Below are 21,405 nucleotides of genomic sequence, written 5' to 3'. Positions count from 1 at the left end.
TAAACCCTTAATAGGCATAATGTGCAGATAATGAAGCAGGAGGTTGAGACCCCTGATAAGCATAATTGCCTCGATGTCTACAATTGAGAGCAATATGTCCACGCTTTCCACAAATTTGACACTCTTAAGGGTATTGATTAGTAGTGCCATCATTTCGATACAAACAAGTGACAACTACATGACCCTTCCTTGAATAGATTTGACATTCAGGAATTTGTTCAAACCTATTTGAAGAATTACCAGATCAAGGTTGCCAAGTATTACCATTTCTAGACCCATTAAACTGTGGTTTATAACCTCTATTGCCTCGAGGTCTGTAATTGTTACCATGAAAAGGCCTGCCCCCATTAGAACTATCATTAAACTGAAAATGATTACCATTAGATGAATTTCCACCATTATAAGTCTTAGCACCACCAGCAGAAGGTTGTTGTGGCCAAGACATGGAAGAAGAACCAGAATGTGGAAATGTGTTATCATAGGGTTGTGAAAATGGAGGTTGAGAGCTGCTACCAGCATTACCATGTGGAGAAGGAGCATTAACATACATTGCAGTCATATTCTGAACTAAAGTTTGCACTCTAGTTTCAATAGTCTTTTCTGCCCCTATTAACTGTGCTCGAAACTCCTTAAGAGTGATTTGTGAGTCTCTAACTAAAATGACAGTTCTAATCACATCATAATCAAATGGTAATCCAGTAAGAGCAGCAATAATGAGATCATTACTAGTCACTTTTTCTCCAGTAACTTGTAACTGATCCTTAATAGCTTTCAACCGCAAAAGATATGTATCAATAGTATCGCCCCCTTTTTGCATAGTATGTAATTCAGCCTTCAAATGATTGATGCTAGCTTTAGAAACTAACATATATCTATCATGTAATGCATTCCAAGCTTCCATAGCAGTTTGACATCTAACAACATGCTCAATGGCATCATCACTTAATGTGGCAATTAGAAGACTCAACAAAGCCATAGCAGTCTTAAACCACTCTTTCTATGAATCATTAATCTCCTTGGTAACACCTAACTCAGGAGTAAGAACGAATTTTGGAGGACAAACAGACTCTCCCATGAAATGATCAAGAAGATCATAACCACGAAGAACAGAACATAATTGATAGCTCTATTTGATGAAATTATCATCATTCAATTTGATGGTAATCATGCCCAGTAGACTTTCAATTTTCACATAAGTCATCTTGATAGCCGCAATTAACTTGTAGAAATACTTAAACATTTTACAACCAAAAAAAAAAAAAAAATTACAGACCTCAAATGAAGCGGCAAGAAAAACCTAGATGAGAAATCGCACAAATCGAACACTACAATCAAGTAAATAGATCAACTACCAACACAATACTAAGAAACTATGCAAGAATCAAAGAAATCTCAACTTCTTTGGCATCAGCCTTCAAGAATCAACACAATCTTCACAAAATCAAGAATTATGGCTTCGGCCTTCAAACAAATCATCATACATTCTTCATATAACATTCTAATATGGCATCGGCCTTCAATGTAATATCAATTTCTAAAGAAAAATCTTCCAATCAACTTTTAACAGAAGAAAAGTTCAAGAATGCAATCACCTCAATCAACATGCAGAGCAGCAATATGAGAGTGAAAAACCCAGAACCAGAACAACTGCGCGAGTGAGACTGGATCTTGATACCATGATAACACTATGAATTAAGCTATACAAATCTAAAAGAATCAGAAAATCCCAAAAGTAAAACCTTGAGGAAGAAGAAGGAAGAGAGAAGCTTTGTGTATTTGATAACTGTTCTCTTAGAATACAACCGACTTTATTACATATACAATGAGAGGGAAATCAGTTTTTATACTACATATACAATGGAGGGAAATCAATTTTTATACTACATCTCAATTACACCGACTTATGTCTTAAGCAACTAACGTGGCACTGCTGACATGGTTAATATTGAACACATTCGCCATTACCAACTATAAGGTCATCTCCAACTGAATGGTCTAGAGAGCCAGAGGGCTGAAAATAGCCCTAAAATCGTCTTCAACCGAGGGCCAGGCCAAAGGGCTAATGGGCCCCACTGGACAAAAAAGGGCTAAAGGCCTAACCTGGTAGCCCAAATGAGCCAACCAGCCGGCCCCGGGTAGGGCTAAAAAAATTGAAGCTAGCCGTTATTTTTGAATTTTTTTTTCTTTAGTTTTTTTCAATTTTTTTTTTTTGCCAAAAATTTAAAAATAATATTTAATTAAAGCCCAAAAAGGTGATTGGTTCTATGTGGGTATGTTGCTTTTATAAGCATGTTTGATTGCTCAAACCTCTCCCACAGCCAATGTGGACAAATATAATGGGTGCTACACATGCAAGCTTTTGCTTGCTCAATTCTCTTCCGATGTGGGACAAATATAATGGGTGCCCCAAATATAAGCTTCCTATTAGAGATGGTAAATGTGCATTTAATTTAAGTTGTTGTAGTTTTTAAATTTAAATAATATGTTTGGCCTTATGGTCCTTTGGCCCTCAGTTGGAGATGGTAAGAAATATGACTTTACACTGTCCATTAAAATATTAATTTCTTGGAGAACTAGAGGGTTAAAACGAGCCCTCTGGCCAGTTTTCGGTTTGAGATGACCTAAATTTTGATTGACAAGAAGCACAAACCCTAATAGAGGTTTTATCGATTACAAATAAAATATTGCCACTTGGTGTTAATTTCCTCAAGAGTAAGTTGGTGTAAGGTCTTCACTCAAACTTTAGGAGGGTGATGAAAAATTTGGGGAGAAACAAATACGGGACAACCAAAGACCAGCTTTGCTTGGCTTTCCAGTAACATGTCATGTGCTTATATTATTTTTCAATCTGATATTCGTTTTTCTCTTTAGGAAGATAGACATATAAATAGTTTTTAATTTTATTTTTTTTATACTGACCTGGGAATACTTTTCATTCAAATAAAAGGGGACAATTCGAGATAAAATAATAAAAAGGCTTGAACTACAAAATCTGGAAATGCATTTCTACCTGCTGGATAAAGGAGAACAAAAGCAATTTAGATGCCCAATGGTCTCAAAGTACTTGATGAGTGCAGCTCACAGGCAGTAGTGGTAATGGTCATTACTTTATTTATCATTGTTTGATGAGTTTAAATTTTAAGATTTGTGTTTTCCACTATACAGATAAAAAAATTTAAACTCATCAAACGATAATAAATAGGTTAATGAGCATTATCATCACTTGTGGGTAGCAAAAATATTCCCTAATTGATAGTTCAATGTGTTTTAAAACAATTTAATTCAAAGTATTAAATTTTAATAATATTTCAGTTTCCTTATAAATAAGAAGTTTTAGACTGTATTTTCGTAGGTGGATTAGTTACAAAATATTATGGCTAATTTACTGTGTCTTAATCTAAATCCTCAACTCCTATGTGTAAATGTATCATAATTCAGTGTTTACATCCATTGGAAATATTAAGTAGCTTTCTTGGTCATACCACTAAAGCATCAAGATTAAGAATCGACTCTATAATTTACAAGGAACAAATTAACGTATCTGTCAAATTATATGCGAATAACATCAAATGAAACATAGTTAATACAATTTGTGTCTATAAAGCTGGAACCAGATGAATATGCATATATAATAATACAAGTTAGGTTATATAATTAAGGCATGTTCCATTGTGTGGACACTAGATTGCTTCTCTATCCAATCTTTTTAAACAACAAAACAGTTGGATGGTTTGTAATTATGCCCAGGACGCTGGCTCCTTGCGGGTTTGTTCTTATTGTCATGTTCGTTTAATACCAGTATTTCTCTAAAAAAATTTCCACGTCTTTGATGTTTTCACATCAATCGTTACGTACTATCCAATTTTCCTACCATGCATGCATGTTTATTTTTTGAACCTCCTCCACTTTTACTATAAAATTTTAACTTGGGGGCGACGACTAATTAGACTTTGGAGGCTACTAGACGAAGGTGAAGGTAAAGCGTTAAACAGAGGTCTCTCAGTTCTCTTTTCTTCGTTTGCACTCTTTGTCTAGTTTTTAGATTGAATATATCCAGAGAGTTAACGAGTAGAAGGAGAAAACAAGCCGGAGGGTAAAAATTACTACCAAAATGTCCATGTTGTTGGCTAATACAGCTAAAAGATAACCAAAATCGCTTATGCGCAGAAATATTTCTCGCAAAAACATTTCGACATGCATTTTGAGGGAAACACTCGTATCAATTGCTCTGTTATATACAACTCAAAGTCAAACAGTGAGGCTTCCCATTACGTCTGAATAAGATAGTAATGCTATAAAGGCCAACGTCAGCTTTGAACTCCATACCGAAGAAGTCAGGCCTCCACGTTGTTTGGGTCATATGGCCTTGTGGCCTCTGCTATGCTCTTCTTTCTCTCTTGGCACCATGCTTTTGTCTCTTTTCTATGCCCAGTGGGTGTCGGTCCAATAATTGTTACATTTGCCCAACAAGAATATACAACTGAAAAATCAACCAAACACAAAACCCAAGATTAGCCCAAGAAAATCTAAAGCCCAATAATCTGATAAACTTATCAAAACTTTGGTCTCAAATTAACGCCCAAATCTTGGATATAACTGGTAATATATCAGTAATATGAGGGTGAGAAAAATGGGATATACCCTTGTTACATGGTACAATCAATCTCTATCTAAGACTACTTAATTAGAACATTTTCTCCCTAGACTAAACTAAGCAAAGCGCGGGTGATAAAAAATAAATAAAAATCTCAGCATGCGCGAGAGCTTGTGAAGAGGCTAGTATGTTGAGGCAACCACCGGCGAAATCCCATGCGACACAGTGACAATATTGGCACGCGACGGTCACAGACAAACGTCAGGGGGGGGGGGGTTATGTACATGCAAGGCCGCACGTGTGAAATTTGAACAGTTTTGGTGTGAGGGTTTGTCAATGTTCCCTCACCAACTGGCCGCCTGGTTCCTACTGAGGAATTTGATATAACAAAGGCATTAAGCAAAAGCTAATGTGACAATATTCAGAGACAGTATCCACATGTTTGGATGGCATGTGCTAGATATTGAGTTGGGTCTGTCGTTCTCAGTCTTGTTGATATGTACCATATGTGCTTGCATGGTCATGTGGGATAGTGTTGTCACCCATTTATCTGGGCGTCTACAGCGCTTTGTGTACTGTAAAATGGAGCCCAATTTCTGGTGGCTGCTTTTTATATCAGCCCCTTCCTTTTGTAGTCTTCTGTGGTAGTATCAAGATTCATCACATTCCACTAAGTTTGCATGCAACTTCTGATTGAACATTAAGATAATCATGTTGTTTAATTAATTTTGACTAGACAAACTGCTTTATTCATGTATGAGGGCTGACATACTTTAACCTAGCCAGGTCTGCATCGACTGGACAGAATTTCAGCGGAATTGCTCAAACCAGCCAAATCAAACCAGCTTATAGTGAATGTAATCGAACCGAATTGATCATTTAATAGATTGAGTTGGTTATAACTAGCTACTTTGCTAGGTATAAGGGTTTGGTGACCCTGAAATTTCTTCAATCGGGAAATATGTTTGAAAACTCTCCTCCGATTGGAATGACTTCAAGTTTCTTTTCACTCACACTGGTGCCAATAATATGTGTTAACACGAAGAACTCTCTTTTCAAAGCAATTTCTGTTGAATAATGAGTCTCACGTTGAAAATATGATTGAATGACATTTAACTTAGGTCGAATAATTTCTTATATTACACTAAAATCTTTTGTAATGAAATCTCGCACATATTAAATTGCACAAATAGTTAAAATAGAGTATTTGATGTGATTGATGATGAACTGATGACCCGTCTATATGAAATCTTAACAATTTCATCTTCAACTTTCTGCCATATGGGTGTGTGGAAGAGCAATACTCTACACTTATTACAGACACCTGCCCGTACACATATGGTGGTCCAATAGAATTCATCAAGCACATTACTGTTGTGTGACCTAATCACTACACCATATGCAGTTTCAGCCACAATAAGGTCCACTGTGAATAATAAGATGAGAGATCTCAAAAGGCTAAACCTTAAATCAAATAAAGGAAAGAATACTCACATCATGTACAGGTGCCATTCCCTCAACCCCAATTAGCATTCCAAACCCTATCAAAGCTTTTCTTCCCCTTCTTTCATTTCCCACTTTAATTAATTTACTCAAAGTTGACCAAGACTTGCTATTTGGTGTTCATTGCTAATGAATGGGGCCTCAATGATTACTACTATCTTTTTCTTTGTGTGGGTTATATACATACATACTATACATATATATATATATATATATATATATACCTCCTCTATTAAAATTTGAAAATATAGACTAGTATTATGCTTTGGTATATTATTATATGCCAACTTTATGGTTTAAAACAATTCCGTTAGGTTGTGATAGTGTGAGGAATTTTCAAGTTTTAATGGATTGAGATCAAGTTAGTAAAGAATGGATCATAAAATGTTAGATATAAGAAATTAGAAATACATCTTATGACCATTTTAAAGTTAAGTGAGAGAGATTTGCAAATCCTTATTTAAAATGAGTCATTTACGAAACTCATACAATGCATTTCGATTTTTTCTTCTAACATTTTATGATTCTTACGTACTAACTAAGCATCAATCCCTTATGGCCTAGCTAGAAATCTCTCATCCAAGCATTGCCTGGAATTTATACCAACCTCAAAACCACCATCTGATTTTCGGGGGTTTTTTTTTTTTTTTGGGTCAACTAAGCTTTTGGTGATATTTATCAATATATATATATATATATATATGGGAGATGTTACCCATGAATGATGCAATAATTCAAGCTTTATACCCGAAAGCGCAATGGGAGCAGACTGGGAGTTGAATAACACGCGTATGCTTGATCTCATCATCAGCAAGATCGAGTTTATCTTAACCCCACCCCGTCAACATAGAGAAACGAATTAGTATATTTTGTTCAGATTATGTTAATCTAACACCTTTAATAAAGTTGATATAAATCCATACCAAGATGAGCTGCTTTTCTTTTGCTTTCACCATTTTGGTGGAACACACTGCTACAAACATGTGTAAAATTAGGGTTTGCGGGGAATGGAATATGGTACGCGTACAAACTTACTAGTGGAAATATCTCGAAGGCGCATCAACAAAGTTTACTTCAACCTCTCAGCCTTCAGCTTAAAATCTTGCTCGTGTTCGAACAAGAAATTATGCATATTTACTCAAAAAATAGAGTAATTCATCCATTAGATGTTAGGTTTTATTCAACACTATGTTTTGCTATGCAATTAGAAGGGCACCCTCCAAGTTATATATTATAAATTATTGTGTTACATTTCGTACTGGCGCTCATAACATGGATAGAGTCGCACAACCTCAACAAAAATGGCAATAGTTTGGTACCCCAAAGAATTTACGTCGAAATTGTGTGTCACATCACAACAACAGTGTCATAAACCTTAAATCTATATATGACAGTAATTACTTGTCTATGCGTTTAAGTGCTCCTTTGCGTGCATGTGTATAACTTTTTTTTTTCTATAAACACCCTGCTTACGATAGACATGAGGTAGACTGATCAATGTTAGGCCAAACAATGAAAAAGTTGATTGAGGTATGATCGAAGATTAGAGCAATGATATTGCACCTACGAGGCAAAAAGAGTTTATAGTAAACAAAAGAGATCAACATTTGACTCTGTCTGAAAAAGGAAAGCTACAAATCTTAGAACGGCATCACGATAAAGGATCCCCTTTGGGAGTAAGACAAATCTACATAAACTATAAAGAATGATAAAGGAATGGAGGAGGCAGCCAAACTTTGAAAATACATACATTCTTATTGTCAATTTGGTAGTCTTAATCAAGGAATGGAGAAAGCACCATTGTGACTTTTCTAATTAAGTTTTTGTTTAGTTCATGATCACTGATCAATTGCAAAGCCTTGACTCTATTATTATGTGGTTTTATTCCTCGCTTTGAGTAGTCTGTTATTATTTATTTAGCTTTAACGTTGCTTAATTGAAAAAGAAAAGTCAAATTTATGATCTCTTCCAACATTCAAAAAATAAATAAAATTATATACTAAGAACTAGTTAGTAAACATGCGTGAAAAACCCTAAACAATATTTAGTTGGTAAAGACACGTCAAAAACAATTCCTAATTTTTTTTTTTTTTTGAACTCCTAATAAATCTATGTAGACTATATACAACAAAAGAAATCATTGGTCAAATGAGAAGACATTAGTTCTATCTTTGATAAAATGAAGACATTTAAATCTATTCTACTATGCGCAAAAGTAACTTTGGTTTCATTGGGTCTTGAGCATTAATGCAGACCTAGAGTGTGAATTTAAAGCCAGCCAGCAAACAGGAAAGAAAAGATGCCATGCATGATGATGTAGATCTTTTTATGTCGAAGGAAGCCTTGAGAGGAAAAGCATGCTTAAGATAATTGGATTAGTACTAATTATGCATATAAACAGGAGTTTATATCATCACCTTATTTTATTTTCAAGGTCAATATTCAATAATATGCAAAGGCTAAAAACACATTTGTCATGTCACACTTATCCTGCCTATTACATGTGTTGCACGCGAATCTTTGACAAAATGGAGGGGAGGGGAGGGTGGGTATCTTAGGAAAGCGAGATGTTCCTCATCATTTACCAACTACAACTGTGATTTTCAAGCTTTTAACCTCTTGTTTTTGACTAATTGTCCCTTGAATCTCAACCATTACTTTGTGATTAAACCATCTAATACAGAAAATCAGAGACCAATTAATCCATAGTATATGGTATTTGGTTATTTGTATGTAAATTAACTTTATTATAACACGTGAAAAAAGTACATTATATAAATTGTATTTCTGGTATTCATAAAAAACAAATCTCTATTCATGTATAGTGAAAAATAAAAAGGTCATTATCAATTTATCATGCAATTTACCTTTTAAATTACTTCAAAAGAGAATTTTTAATATAATATAAATATCACGTAACGAATGAGAAAGAAAAGAAAAAAAGTCTTTCGTAAGAATAGAGAAGTATTTATGTTTTTCTAAACATTCGCCCTCCATCTAGTTGGATCGTCAATGGCTCTATCATTAGTTTTTTGCCCTTGTAGAACAATGCGGCAATTGACATTTTTTAATTCAACAAAGAGAAAGTGTTTAAGAAAGTACTTTAATTATATTATGGAAGCATTATTGCTCACCATTATAACTATGGTATATGCGCACTACACACTTGATCATCTGCCACATATCATTCTACTTAATTTTAGTTAACTTTCACATTAAATGTTATTTTTTCAATTTTTTTTTTAAATAACCAAAGTTAAGTGAAATGGCACATGACAGGTCATTAGGTGTATAGTGAGCATACACCGTAGTTTATGGTAGTGAGCAAAAATGCTCCTTTATATTGTTCTTGCTGGCCCTACTCTTGAATTTTAATAATTTATGAATTTTTTTAGAGCAAAATGGAACATACGCACTAGAGTCTGGTTGGTCACTTGATAATGAAGATTTATGGTCACTGATCATTTGGATTCAATTTTAAGATAGATATTAAAATACTAAAATATATCTATTGATAATAAATCTAAGAATGGGTCACCATACATCTTTTGATTACTTGATTGCAAGAATAACATTTTTGATACATTTTTGATAAATCTAAGAATGGGTCACCATGCATCTTTTTATAACCCATGAAACTCTCGTCATTTTCTTTGAATTTATCTTTGTTCCGCTTCTAGTTGTAACGTAAATTAAGTTAAAAATACAATGCATACGACAGGCCATGTATTATTGTACATTTGAATTTTTGTTGCTGTTTTCCTCTTCACGTCTCATTATCGAACTCGATAACAACACTGTTATTAGTAATCATAGAGAATCTAATGGTACGATCAAATCATATAATTGCAGGCTGCAGCTGCTTAGCAGCCCTGGAGTGGCTGTGGCCCTGTGGGATCCCTGAAATGATTAACTGTTCGTTTTGGAAGTTAGCCTTTTTTTCAGGGTTCTTTGACGTTAGATTCTGACCTATTAAATAGTTACCTAATAAAGAATATATACCTTGTTGGGGAAGAACTATGAACGTGATATGCATGCCAAACTGCAATCAACTGTCTCATGTTTTTATAAACCAAAATAATTAAGCATGACGCAGTAATTATATGCTTTCTCTGTTCATTTACAAGCTCTCATTCAGCAAAAGAAATTAAAAATATTGTATGAAAGAGACAGATCATCATCACGAAATTTATGTCTCGTATAACCTGAGAGAACATATTAGTAGATGATTAAAGAACAATACTGTACGGTAACAAATTAATCATGGACTAAATTGAAACAAAATATAGTTTATGTATTGAATTAAGAGAATAACTTATATAAAACAAATACTTCTTAACCGTGGTGTTTCATTCCATGGAAGTTCTCCTGAATCATTAGAATACAAGTAAAAGTTTAGGCACTAAAAAATAATAAAACCCTAATAAAACAAGAGAAAATTAAATGAGATGAGACACTGATTAAATATGGTCAGTCAGGGCCAAGGTCACTTGCAACTATCAATCCAATCGCGCGAAAGCCTTGTTAGGCTCACATGAAAGATCAAATGTCAAGCATGCACAGTTTTTTGTGTAATCACTGTCTCTGTCTGTCTCTTACTTTCATCGATCTTTTTATTAGTTTTTCTGGCACATCAAATTTTGTACGTATTCAAGTGAGCCAGATACGATTCTTGTGGTGCAATCTTGTTGCGTTCGAGACCTTATGAGTTGTATCATTCATAGTTACAGCAGGGACCGTCTTATATCCCCCAGTGCACTGACCACACTCTTTTTCAGCTTTTCCAATGTGGGATTGTGGTGCCCCTTCTCATAAACTCTCACTTTGATAACAGGGTTTGTATGCATACAATTCGTGGGGTCCTTGTGTTTTTTTATGAATCTCAGCTTGCCTCACCGTTCCGTGCTTCCGATCGATGATTGTTGCCAAATGCGTGATTTAAATTTATGGTCATGACGACATTAATATATTAATACATATATGTTTTGATGTGAATCAGATGTCCGAATAGATTGAAAATCAAATTTTAAACTGCAAATATGAAAGATTAAAGGTTTGCGTATTTGAGTCTCGGTGTCCAATTTGGCTCATGCATGACTAACTGTTTCGAAGAGAATATATTGTTAAATTAAGGAAATTAATCTGGAATAATCTCCATAATTATTGTATATAAGAATGTAATTCCAATTGATTAATGTTGAATTCCTACCTAAATAAAAATTTATGCAACCTATATATATTATAAAATTTTAAACAAATCAATACAATAGTCATATTTCTATATTGTACTCATGACAGTGGTATCACAAGCACAACTCATTGGTTTGCTATGAAGCATGTGATATATGGGGCTTTTTCTGCCGAATTCTCTAGTTATTACGCTGTATCAGCCTTTTGAGATTTTAGGATGTGGTCATTTTTTTTGTTACCTTCGTAATTAGTTATACACACACACACACACACACACATACTTCTAGAAAGCTTAGGGCTAGGCATTATATAAAGAACTTTTAAGTTGCTAGAGTTTGTTATCTTTCATATTATTCATTCACTAAACTTTGAGATTTTTTTATATTCTGTAGTGGATTCTAATTTAGTTTGTGCTTCAAGGTTATCGTTTGGCACATCTCTTTATCAAGGTTGTGGCATGTTTGATAATTTTCCCCAACCATTACTTGGTAATGAAATGGTGGTAAATTTTGTGGAGGAAATCATACAAGAAAATCATTGGTTTGGTTACATTAGGATTTATAGTATGAGGAATCTCGGAGGGAAGTGAAAGTCAGTGTGAGAGTCTGAAGGTGTAGTGCCGAAACCCGTTCAGATTTTAGAACTGGTTGGCAACTGCAGTCGTCTACTACATGCAAAGTTGCAAACTGTAAAGGGCCCCAAGTATTAGACAATGAGGGTCCCATGTACAAAAGAAAAGTAGTGAAGCACATAGAGGAATCTGGGCCTATTGGAGGTCCCATATTGTCGGTTGGCCACCCCGTTGGGCAGCATCAAGAGGACCATTACGGCATTTGTGGTTCACCCTCTTTCTCACGTAGGGTGGACATCAACTTACGTTCACAATGACCTTTACCAGCATTCAGCACCACTCATTCCACACCTTACCCTCCACTCACGGGTAAAATATCGAACTTGCCAGTTGCCCTAGATTTGGAGAGACTTCTCGTTATTAAGAACACCATAATGTAATGTTATTATTTTATTTGAATTATAATATGTGTATCTGTTTTGTTATTAATATATTTTATAAGTGAGACATATCAATTCTATCATTCTCATACACTCATATTATAACACGTAAAATGATACATTATATCACAAGTGTTCTCAACATACGTAAAAATTTCTCTTATATTTTGCATTGCCACTTGCCCCAAGTATCAAATGTCGCAAAGTGCCAATTGCCTAAATTTGAGGTAGGCATGGACCACTGTCACAAAGGATTAAAACAAAACGAAACAAAGGGTGGACATTGATCGAGCTATTACAAAGCTTAGATTGTGTTATATGGAGGACATTGATCGGGACTTAACGTAAAATGGGTTGTTCTCCTCCGTTATCATGCATGAATATAGTGCAGGTGCAACACTTAAGTAGACAAACCCTTCGACACTTCTCTTTTGATAAATCTACCTCTCTTTACACATTTGACCTATAATTTGTTTGCAAGTAACCAACCGTTTATGATAGGGGAAGGTGCAGCATATGCTCCTCACACCCTCAAGAAGTGCATAGGATAAATCCTAAAAGCGATTCTGGTCCTTCCTCACTATAAAGCTAAACCGTTATTGGACAACAATAATATCTGTTAAAGTGAAGTTGGAGTTGCCTGAGAGTGTGTTGGGACTTGGTAACATAATAATATCGGTGCATTTCTCGTGAGTTCCGGTGGATATTTGGCATATATGAGAGTCGCCCTAAACCCGCCCAAACTTTGTCTAGGCAAAAAGAGAAAAACTGAAAAAAAAAAATTATGGATAAACAATACCAATGTTACTTTCTATGAGGTTAGTTCAACTACCAAGGGCCACTTAGTAGAATCATATGATCATATATTACAGTTTAATTTTTTCCCAAGGGCCCCAAACTTTAGATTGATCATATATCAAGGGGCTCAAACTTTTTTGTCTGTCAACGACTCATGCTGCTTTTTTTTTTTTTTTTTTTTTAAGTCATTATTTTCTCTATATTACAATTTATTTTTTCCAACAGTTGCACAATTTGTGGATTTTTGCGGGTCTTTCTACTATTTCGACTATTTAAAAAGCTCGAAATATGTTTTTTTTTTGTAGTGTAAACCAATCTCTTTTCATTGTATTTGCATGTCTATAAATTTTGCAAACCCTCAATGTAGGGAGTTTATTTCTGGTCACTTCTAAGTCTTTGACACTCGTATCATTTCTTTATTGGGGATCCGACCTATCTCTCGTGAGGAGCCTACTATTCTTCCTATGATTTGGTTGCCTCCTTGGTTTTCTTGGATTGAACTTAATACAGATGGTTTGTCGAAGGGAAAATCTAGTCCTATTGCTTATGGATGAGTTTTCAAGGATTGCTGTATATAGTCAGTTTGTTGGTGGTTTCTGGCAATGGATTGATCATCGCAGTTCTTTTTTTTTCCCTAAATTCTCAGCAATTATTATCGGGGTAGAGTTTGCATGTTAGTGGGGTTGGCACATTGTCTTATTTTCAATCTTCAATTGACTTGTTTTAATCTTCTTTGGCCTCTTCGTACACAATGGTCTATTTGTTTGGACCGTGTTCGGAAGATGACATTCTATGCCTCTCACATATATCATAAAAAATATGTTGTTCCAAATACTTTTGCTAACATGGGTTTGTCTTCTTCAACTTTGATATGGCATGATTTCCCTCCGTCGGCGGCTCGTGCTGCTTTATTTTCAAACTTTGTTGGCTTGCCTGACTTCTGCTTCTCAAATTAATATGCATCCCAACATATAGGTTGTCTCACTTTCTGGCTTTTCCCCCCCCCCCCCCCAATCTTGTGGTGCTGTACCTTTTAGTTTTGGCTTTAGAGGGGTTAGGTTTCATGTTCCATTTCTTTTCTTTGTATCTTTTTTGTTTTCATTTCTAGAGGGATAAGATTTATGTCACCCTTCTTTTTCATGTATTTTTTATCTTCCTTTTTTCTTTTTTTCTTTTTTTGGTATTACAAGAGGTACAGTTTATATCCCCTGACTAGGTATAAGTCGTATGCTTACACTATTGTGGCCCTACATTGCTGTCAGTAGCTCATGTTACGATCATGTATCAAGAAATGTACACAAATATGAACAAAAGAAAAAAAAATCTCAAACCTTTAATAGTCCGATGTGAAATAGTGTGGTAGGATGACCTTCAACTGCCAAAATATGATATTATTTGCCCACATTATAACATCATATTCATAATTCATGGAATATGATTTATATCCCATTAATTAAATAATGTTTAGGACCAAAGAAAGCTATCATTTGCCCCATTATATATATAACATCATGTTCATAATTCATGCATGCTTTTTCATGTCACACACCAATAATATTCAAAGTTTCACATTCATGGGCCATATGCTATAAATGCAAATAAAAGGGTAGTTTCGATAGTGCAGCAGAACACAAGGGCAGTTACGACACTTTATTTCATAGGGCCATTGCTAACTATTTCTGTATTATATTTTTTTTTTGTTTTTTTGTTTTTAATTCAAAAGTATAAATACAATTCACAAGTGTATTTTTCTTTCTCATTATAAAAAATTTGGAGCACGCAATGAGATTTTTGTAATGCTAATAACAATTCTCTTATTTTTAGCTTTTCAATTATTTCAAACCCTCTCTGGTATTTCCCTTTTAGAAATTAATAATTGCAAAGCAAAGAGACATACGATATTGCGTATAAAATAGTGTTTGACAAAAATAATCAAAAGAGGGAATGAAGAGGGGTTCTTACTGCTCACAATTCCCTTAAAAATGGTGCGGCAATCATAAGGGAGAAGGGCGCAAGTGGGCTCTAGACAAGCACGTGGGACTTTCCTATGGGAAAATGCACGCTGTCATGGCCATGCCATATTTTCCCATCCGAGTTACCACAAACCCTACTTTTTCCAGGAAAATTTTCATTTTCTAGGAAAAGTTTTCATTCACCCACCAGTGTTTGGCAGCAGCTTCTGTCTCTGTAATTTGCAATCTTGAGAGATCATTCCGTTACTGATTTTCTCTACACATAATCTTGATTTGTCTACTGGTTTAGAGCAGTTTTAGTTTAGTGGTTTTTTTTTTTTTTTTTTTTTTTTTTAAATTTGATTGACCTGTTGGGGATTTGCTGTGTGTGTGTGATTTGGTTGGGATTGCAGAGTGACTTGGGTTTCTTTGTTTGCATGTCCAGGTCACATGGGGTATAGAATTTGACTGATAGGACCTGGACTTTGCTGTTGTTCAATTTGATCCTCCTCTTAGTCTGAGTTTTGCCATTTTGAACAACTTTCTGGTTATATATATACACACACACACACACACATATATAAAAACTCATTTACTCTCACACCCACAAAACAATAGCTCTTGGTTTCCTCTGTTCTTCGATATATATCACCATATCTCATCCAACAAAACCCTTCTGTTTCTTTTTCTTTTTCTTTTTCTTTTCTGTTATTGAAGTGTTTTTTTTATTTATTTATTTTTATTATTTTTTTATTTTTTATAAGGCTGAGCTCTCTTTGGACTAATCTCTAATTAAATAGGGGGAAATTATAGTTTAAAATCTGTTAAGGAGCTTCTGATGAGCACATAAGAAGAAAACAGAGGAATAAGCCATGAAGTTTATGAAACTTGGATCCCGGCCGGATACTTTCTACGCTACTGATGCTGTAAGGTAAGATTTTTTGTGAATTTTCTGATTCAATATGAAAATTATTTTTGTTCAATTAATCAGAGGTACTAAATATTTTTTTTTTTTTTTTTTTTTTTTTTTTGTTGTTCAATTCAGGTCAGTCTCCTCTGAAGTTTCTAGTGATCTCATAATTCAAGTGAAAGGAAGCAGATATTTGCTTCACAAGGTACACACGTACTACTTTTCACAAAAATAAATTTATGGGATTTCTTGAAGTTCATGTTTTGATGTAATTTAAGTTCAATGTCACACATGGGATTTTCTCAAAATTGTTCTTTTTTCCACTTGTCACACAGTTTCCTCTGTTATCCAAGTGTTTGAGGCTGCAGAGGCTCTGCTCTGAGTACCAAGAATCTTCAAACCACCACATAATCCAGCTCCATGACTTCCCCAGTAGCGTCGAGGCTTTCGAGCTCTGCGCAAAGTTCTGCTACGGCATCACTATCACTCTCAGCGCCTACAACATTGTCGCTTCTCGCTGTGCCGCTGAGTACCTGCAGATGACCGAGGATGTCGAGAAGGGAAACCTTGTATACAAACTCGAGGTGTTCTTCAACTCCTGCATCCTCCACGGTTGGAGGGACTCAATTGCCACGCTTCAGAGCACGAAGGCATTTCCTCTGTGGTCGGAGGAGCTTGGAATCACATCCAGGTGCATTGAAGCAATTGCCACAAAAGTCCTCACAAACCCTTCCAAAGTTAGCCTGTCACACAGCTATTCCAGGAGGGGCAGAGATGACATTGTGTCGTGCAATGGCTCCGAGAGCCTCCGGCATAACAGTAGGCCTACAGGCAGGGGATGGTGGGCTGAGGACATTGCAGAATTGGGGATTGATTTGTATTGGAGAACTATGATTGCTATAAAATCTGGTGGGAAAATTCCCTCTAGTCTCATTGGAGATGCATTGAAAATTTATGCGGCTCGATGGTTGCCTAAAATATCGAAAAACGAATGTGATCATCGACAAGCAGCGTCGGATTCGGATTCAGACTCGGCCAATGATTTAACTTCAAAGCATAGGTTGATCTTGGAGTCCATCGTAAGTTTAGTTCCAGTCGAAAAAGGTGCTGCTTCCACTAGCTTTCTGCTTAAACTTTTAAAGGCAGCCAACATTCTCAATGCTTCTTCTTCTTCAAAAATGGAGTTGGCTAGAAGGGTAGGGCTTCAATTGGATGATGCAACAGTCAATGACTTGCTAATCCCCTCTGCGTCGTGTGAAAGCGACACGCGATATGATGTGGACATAGTCATGACAATTTTGGAGCACTTCTTGCAGCAGGGGCAGAGCCCCCCAACTAGTCCTCCGAGGTCCAAGCTTGGTTTCGAAAGGAGGAGGTCTCGCTCTGCGGAGAACATTGATTTTGAGTTTCAGGAGAGCCGGAGATCTTCCTCGGCGTCACATAGCTCGAAGCTGAAGGTGGCTAAGATTATAGATGTGTATCTTCGGGAGATTGCCCGGGATGTCAATCTGTCCCTCTCAAAATTCATTGCAATTGCTGAGGCAATACCAGAGTTTGCAAGGCTTGACCATGATGATCTCTACAGAGCAATTGACATTTACCTCAAGGTAATAACAAGTTACTCAAATTTACCTCAATTCATGTTTTACTGTCTTATAAATTATCTGCACAGGACGTTCATAGAGAACGGAAGGGCATTGTTTTTGTCGAAAACAAAGATAAAACGTGTCTACACGTTTTTTGACGACAATAACACTGACATATTATCCATCTCATATTGACAGTCTGTTCGAAAACGAAAATATAACACGTCTACACATTTTTCGACGACAATAACATTGACTATTATCCATAACATATTGACAGTCTGTTTTATCCATCGACGGACTGACGACTATTATGTTAGATTTCTAGGTATATTTCATTGTCAAATTTCCAAATGTGGGACACCATTAGATAACCAACTCTCTTGACCTTAAAATCTTGTCATCATCACAACTTGTTATAAGTTAGGGTTAGGTTTATCCACTAGAAATTTAGAAGGGGTGAGTCCACATTTTCAATAGCATAATAATTAATCATAATTTCTTTTCATTAAATTTTGTTCTATGCTCTGAGTTGGTCTTTATTGATGTTACTTATAGAAAATTCGCTAATTATTGTTATGCCTTCGAATCAGGCACATCCAGACCTAAACAAAAGTGAAAGGAAGAGGCTTTGCAGAATTCTAGACTGCAAAAAGCTCTCAATGGAGGTCTGCATGCATGCTGCACAAAATGAGCTGCTCCCACTAAGAGTGGTGGTCCAAGTTCTTTTCTTTGAGCAAGCTAAAGCCGCCATGGCTGGCGGCAAAGTGACCGAGCTGCCTAGCAACATTAGGGCTCTGCTAGCCTCGCATAACATTGATCCGTCAAAGCCTCCGCCCTCTCTAAGCAACGCTAGTATTGTTCCGGCAGAGGATCAATGGAGCGTTTCAGGCCTGAAATCGCCAAAGTCAAAGACGTCAACTTTACGAATGAAACTGGATGAAGACGATGATTTGGACGACAATGATATGCATCCTGATGGACTTGGGAGAAATTCAAAGCTCAAATCTCTTTGTTCACTTCCTGCTAAACCCAAAAGAATGTTCAGTAAGTTGTGGTCCATAAACAGAACTAGCAGTGAAAAGAACTGAGTGATTTTTGTATAATTTGTTTTCCCTAGCACACCATTAGTGATATCTTCGGTGTATGTAAGTTCTCTCCAAGCTGGAATGCGGTAATCCAAATATTCCAAAGAACAACATATAATACTATGCTTTTTCGCTCCCCTCATTCCTTGTAAACTTACTAGGAACAAAAATTAAGAAGGATTCCAATGTGCATTAGTTAATGTTCATGTAATCTTTTGTAATAAGAAAGAAGATCTTCAGGGCATGATCAAGTGGCTGCTGCAAATCTCAATTCGTTGTACTAGATCAAACCCTTTGTGGGACCAATTTTGTTGTCACTGTCCATGAATCTGCAACACCTGTCTTTGTCTCCTAGCTGCACCTCCATTGGATCCTCACCTTCTAATCAGATTTTATTCCTGTGTTGTGAGAGGGGAGTTCATGTACCTGACTAAATGCACTGCTGTAGTTTTGGAATTTCTGCAAATTAAATTCCACTGCATAATAGAAAATTATATTTTCTCTCAGAAAAATTATGTACTCTTTTTTTCGGTTGGTTTGGGGAAATCTTTTGGAAAGTTGAGACAAGTTGCTGTAAACAAAGCACCATTAAGGATTTAAAGTAAAGAAGTCAAAAAAGCATACAAGAAGAAACAAAAATGATTTACCTGGAGTAAAATCTAGATGAACAATGTTTGTGTCTTCTTATGGGGAACTTACTTATCTAATCACTTACGATATTGTCCGAGCTCATAATTTGAACCGTTCATTATTTTTATCATCATGTAAAGATCATATATACAAAAAAGGATCATGATCCTCTCCTGAGCTTAGGAGGCTGAGCCTCCTAGGCAAATCACACGGACCGTTGATTTTTGATCCAACGGCTACAAACAGGGAGCCCCTCTAAAAGTTATAATAATTATAGCCGTTAGATCAAAAATCAACGGTCTGTGTGATTTGCTCAGGAGGCTCAGCCTCCTAAGCTCAAGAGAGGATCCTGATCCTACAAAAAATTAGTTAGTAGGGAGATGTTTTAGTTATTCATATGCATAACACAAATGAACAGTTCATCGTAAAGATGATACTTATTACTAAAACCGTTGATTAGTTTAACACGTATAAATGACAAAACGATCTCCAAACTGAATGATATTGTACAAATACGATCTTTACAACAATCATACCCCATCAACTGACCGACACATTCACCTCAAATTTCTTGTTTTTTATAATCTTTTTCAAATTGAGGATGACATCAAACTACCTGGTGCTGTGTTGCATGGAACTAATCATAATGTCAAAAGCCTATTTGGCGCCTATTAAAGGGTTACTCATGTTACAATACGAGCATCCGATCGTGTTAGAATGTAAATATCGAATTCAAAATTACTGAGCGGCTCAAGAATTTTTAAGCAGTTATGTTATCGCGCGTTCATCCTTTCGTGCCGGATGTTAAGGTAAGCTCAACACAATTGAGCTTAGTTGACTTATTGTAAATTCGATTTTTCTAGAATTAGGACTTAATTTGTATAATCCGCTGCGTGTTATCCTATTTATATTCTTCCGTATGGAGAAGACAAATACAATTCAGAATATTTCTTCATATTTTAGCAATAATCTCAACGACGCCCACAATAGTTATTGGTGATTATCTGCGGAAACTAGTACAATCGATAGACAAAAATGTTACCTTGCTTGCTTTTGGATTTTACATGCAATAATTTTAACCATCCTTGGCAATTCAACTGAGACTTCCAATCGGCAAGAACAAATTGGGGTCACTTTCATTCTCCTGTTGATACGTAAAGTTCCATGTTTGCCATCCAAAAATGATTAGAGCAATAGGAATTCCATTGCTATTGTCTTGTTGGAATGCTATTAGGAATATAGTGAGTCAGATGCCAATATATCATTGAGATCGAATTCTGCATGCAGAAACAGACATCTTACTTACTATTTGGGGAAAGTAGTACAGACTACAGAGAGAGATGGAATTTCTCTCGTATGTACTTGTAACCTTTGATTTGGTGCTTCATAATTTGGTGTTGTTTGGCTCGATACAAGCCAAATGAATTATGTGCGAGATGTGCAGGATCGCACGTCGAGATAATACAACAATAACCTACAATTACGAATATCCGTGTATGGTTTGAACTTAGTAGAGGCCACTTGCTAAGTCGGTGACACGACACAACATAATTGTGGCGGAGATCGTTGTCCTTTCAATATTTTCAATATGATTACCATCGTCATGGTTTATTACAGTTTTCCTCCACATTCTCCATAATTGTGTGAAAACAAATGTATTTTACTTTGCAATTTCGTTGTCTTAAAGTTTTTTTCCCCAATCATTCAGTTAGTAAGGCCATTCCACTATATGAGGAACTTAAGTAAGTGTCGAATTGTATAGAAAAACATTGCCACGCACAGAGCTTCAAGTATTGCAATAAGACACAAACCATAGAAGAACCAACCAGATTTCGTGTAGTAGAATTGTAGAAACAGCCTCTTTGCAAAAAACAAGTGTAAGGTTGCGTACGGTAGACGTCTCCCCTTTGGGACCATCGCAAAGCGGATAGCCTTATTAGTTTGGGATCGCCCTTTTAGTGAAAAAATTCGATATAAATTATACTACAGATGTGCTAGGTTTTACAGCGATTGCCCATGTCACTTCACAAATGAATGATCCTTATAAAACCCTTGATAAAATGCCATATTTTTAATTCTCAATACAAAATAAGGATGGTTACAAAGTACAGAGAAAATACAAAATTTCCAAACTTTAGCAAAG

At 35.8% G+C, this 21,405-nt stretch overlaps 1 protein-coding gene across 1 annotated transcript; it reads left to right on the top strand.

Moving 5' to 3' along the window:
- Nucleotides 1-15,035: 15,035 nt before the first annotated feature.
- LOC103949817 (BTB/POZ domain-containing protein At1g67900) lies at nucleotides 15,036-18,876 on the top strand. The gene is made up of 5 exons (XM_048585177.1): nucleotides 15,036-15,283; nucleotides 15,849-15,979; nucleotides 16,094-16,163; nucleotides 16,294-17,565; nucleotides 18,138-18,876. The coding sequence occupies exons 2-5, from the start codon at nucleotides 15,921-15,923 to the stop codon at nucleotides 18,633-18,635; spliced, it is 1,899 nt and encodes a 632-aa protein (XP_048441134.1). The 5' UTR covers nucleotides 15,036-15,283; nucleotides 15,849-15,920; the 3' UTR covers nucleotides 18,636-18,876.
- Nucleotides 18,877-21,405: the final 2,529 nt, after the last annotated feature.

Source organism: the organism of the source record quoted next, unplaced genomic scaffold (assembly GCF_019419815.1).
Source record: "Pyrus x bretschneideri cultivar Hongxiangsu unplaced genomic scaffold, Pyrus_bretschneideri_v1 Contig22, whole genome shotgun sequence".
NCBI classification, from domain to species: Eukaryota; Viridiplantae; Streptophyta; class Magnoliopsida; order Rosales; family Rosaceae; genus Pyrus; species Pyrus x bretschneideri.
This window is presented reverse-complemented; position numbering and strand designations above follow the sequence as displayed.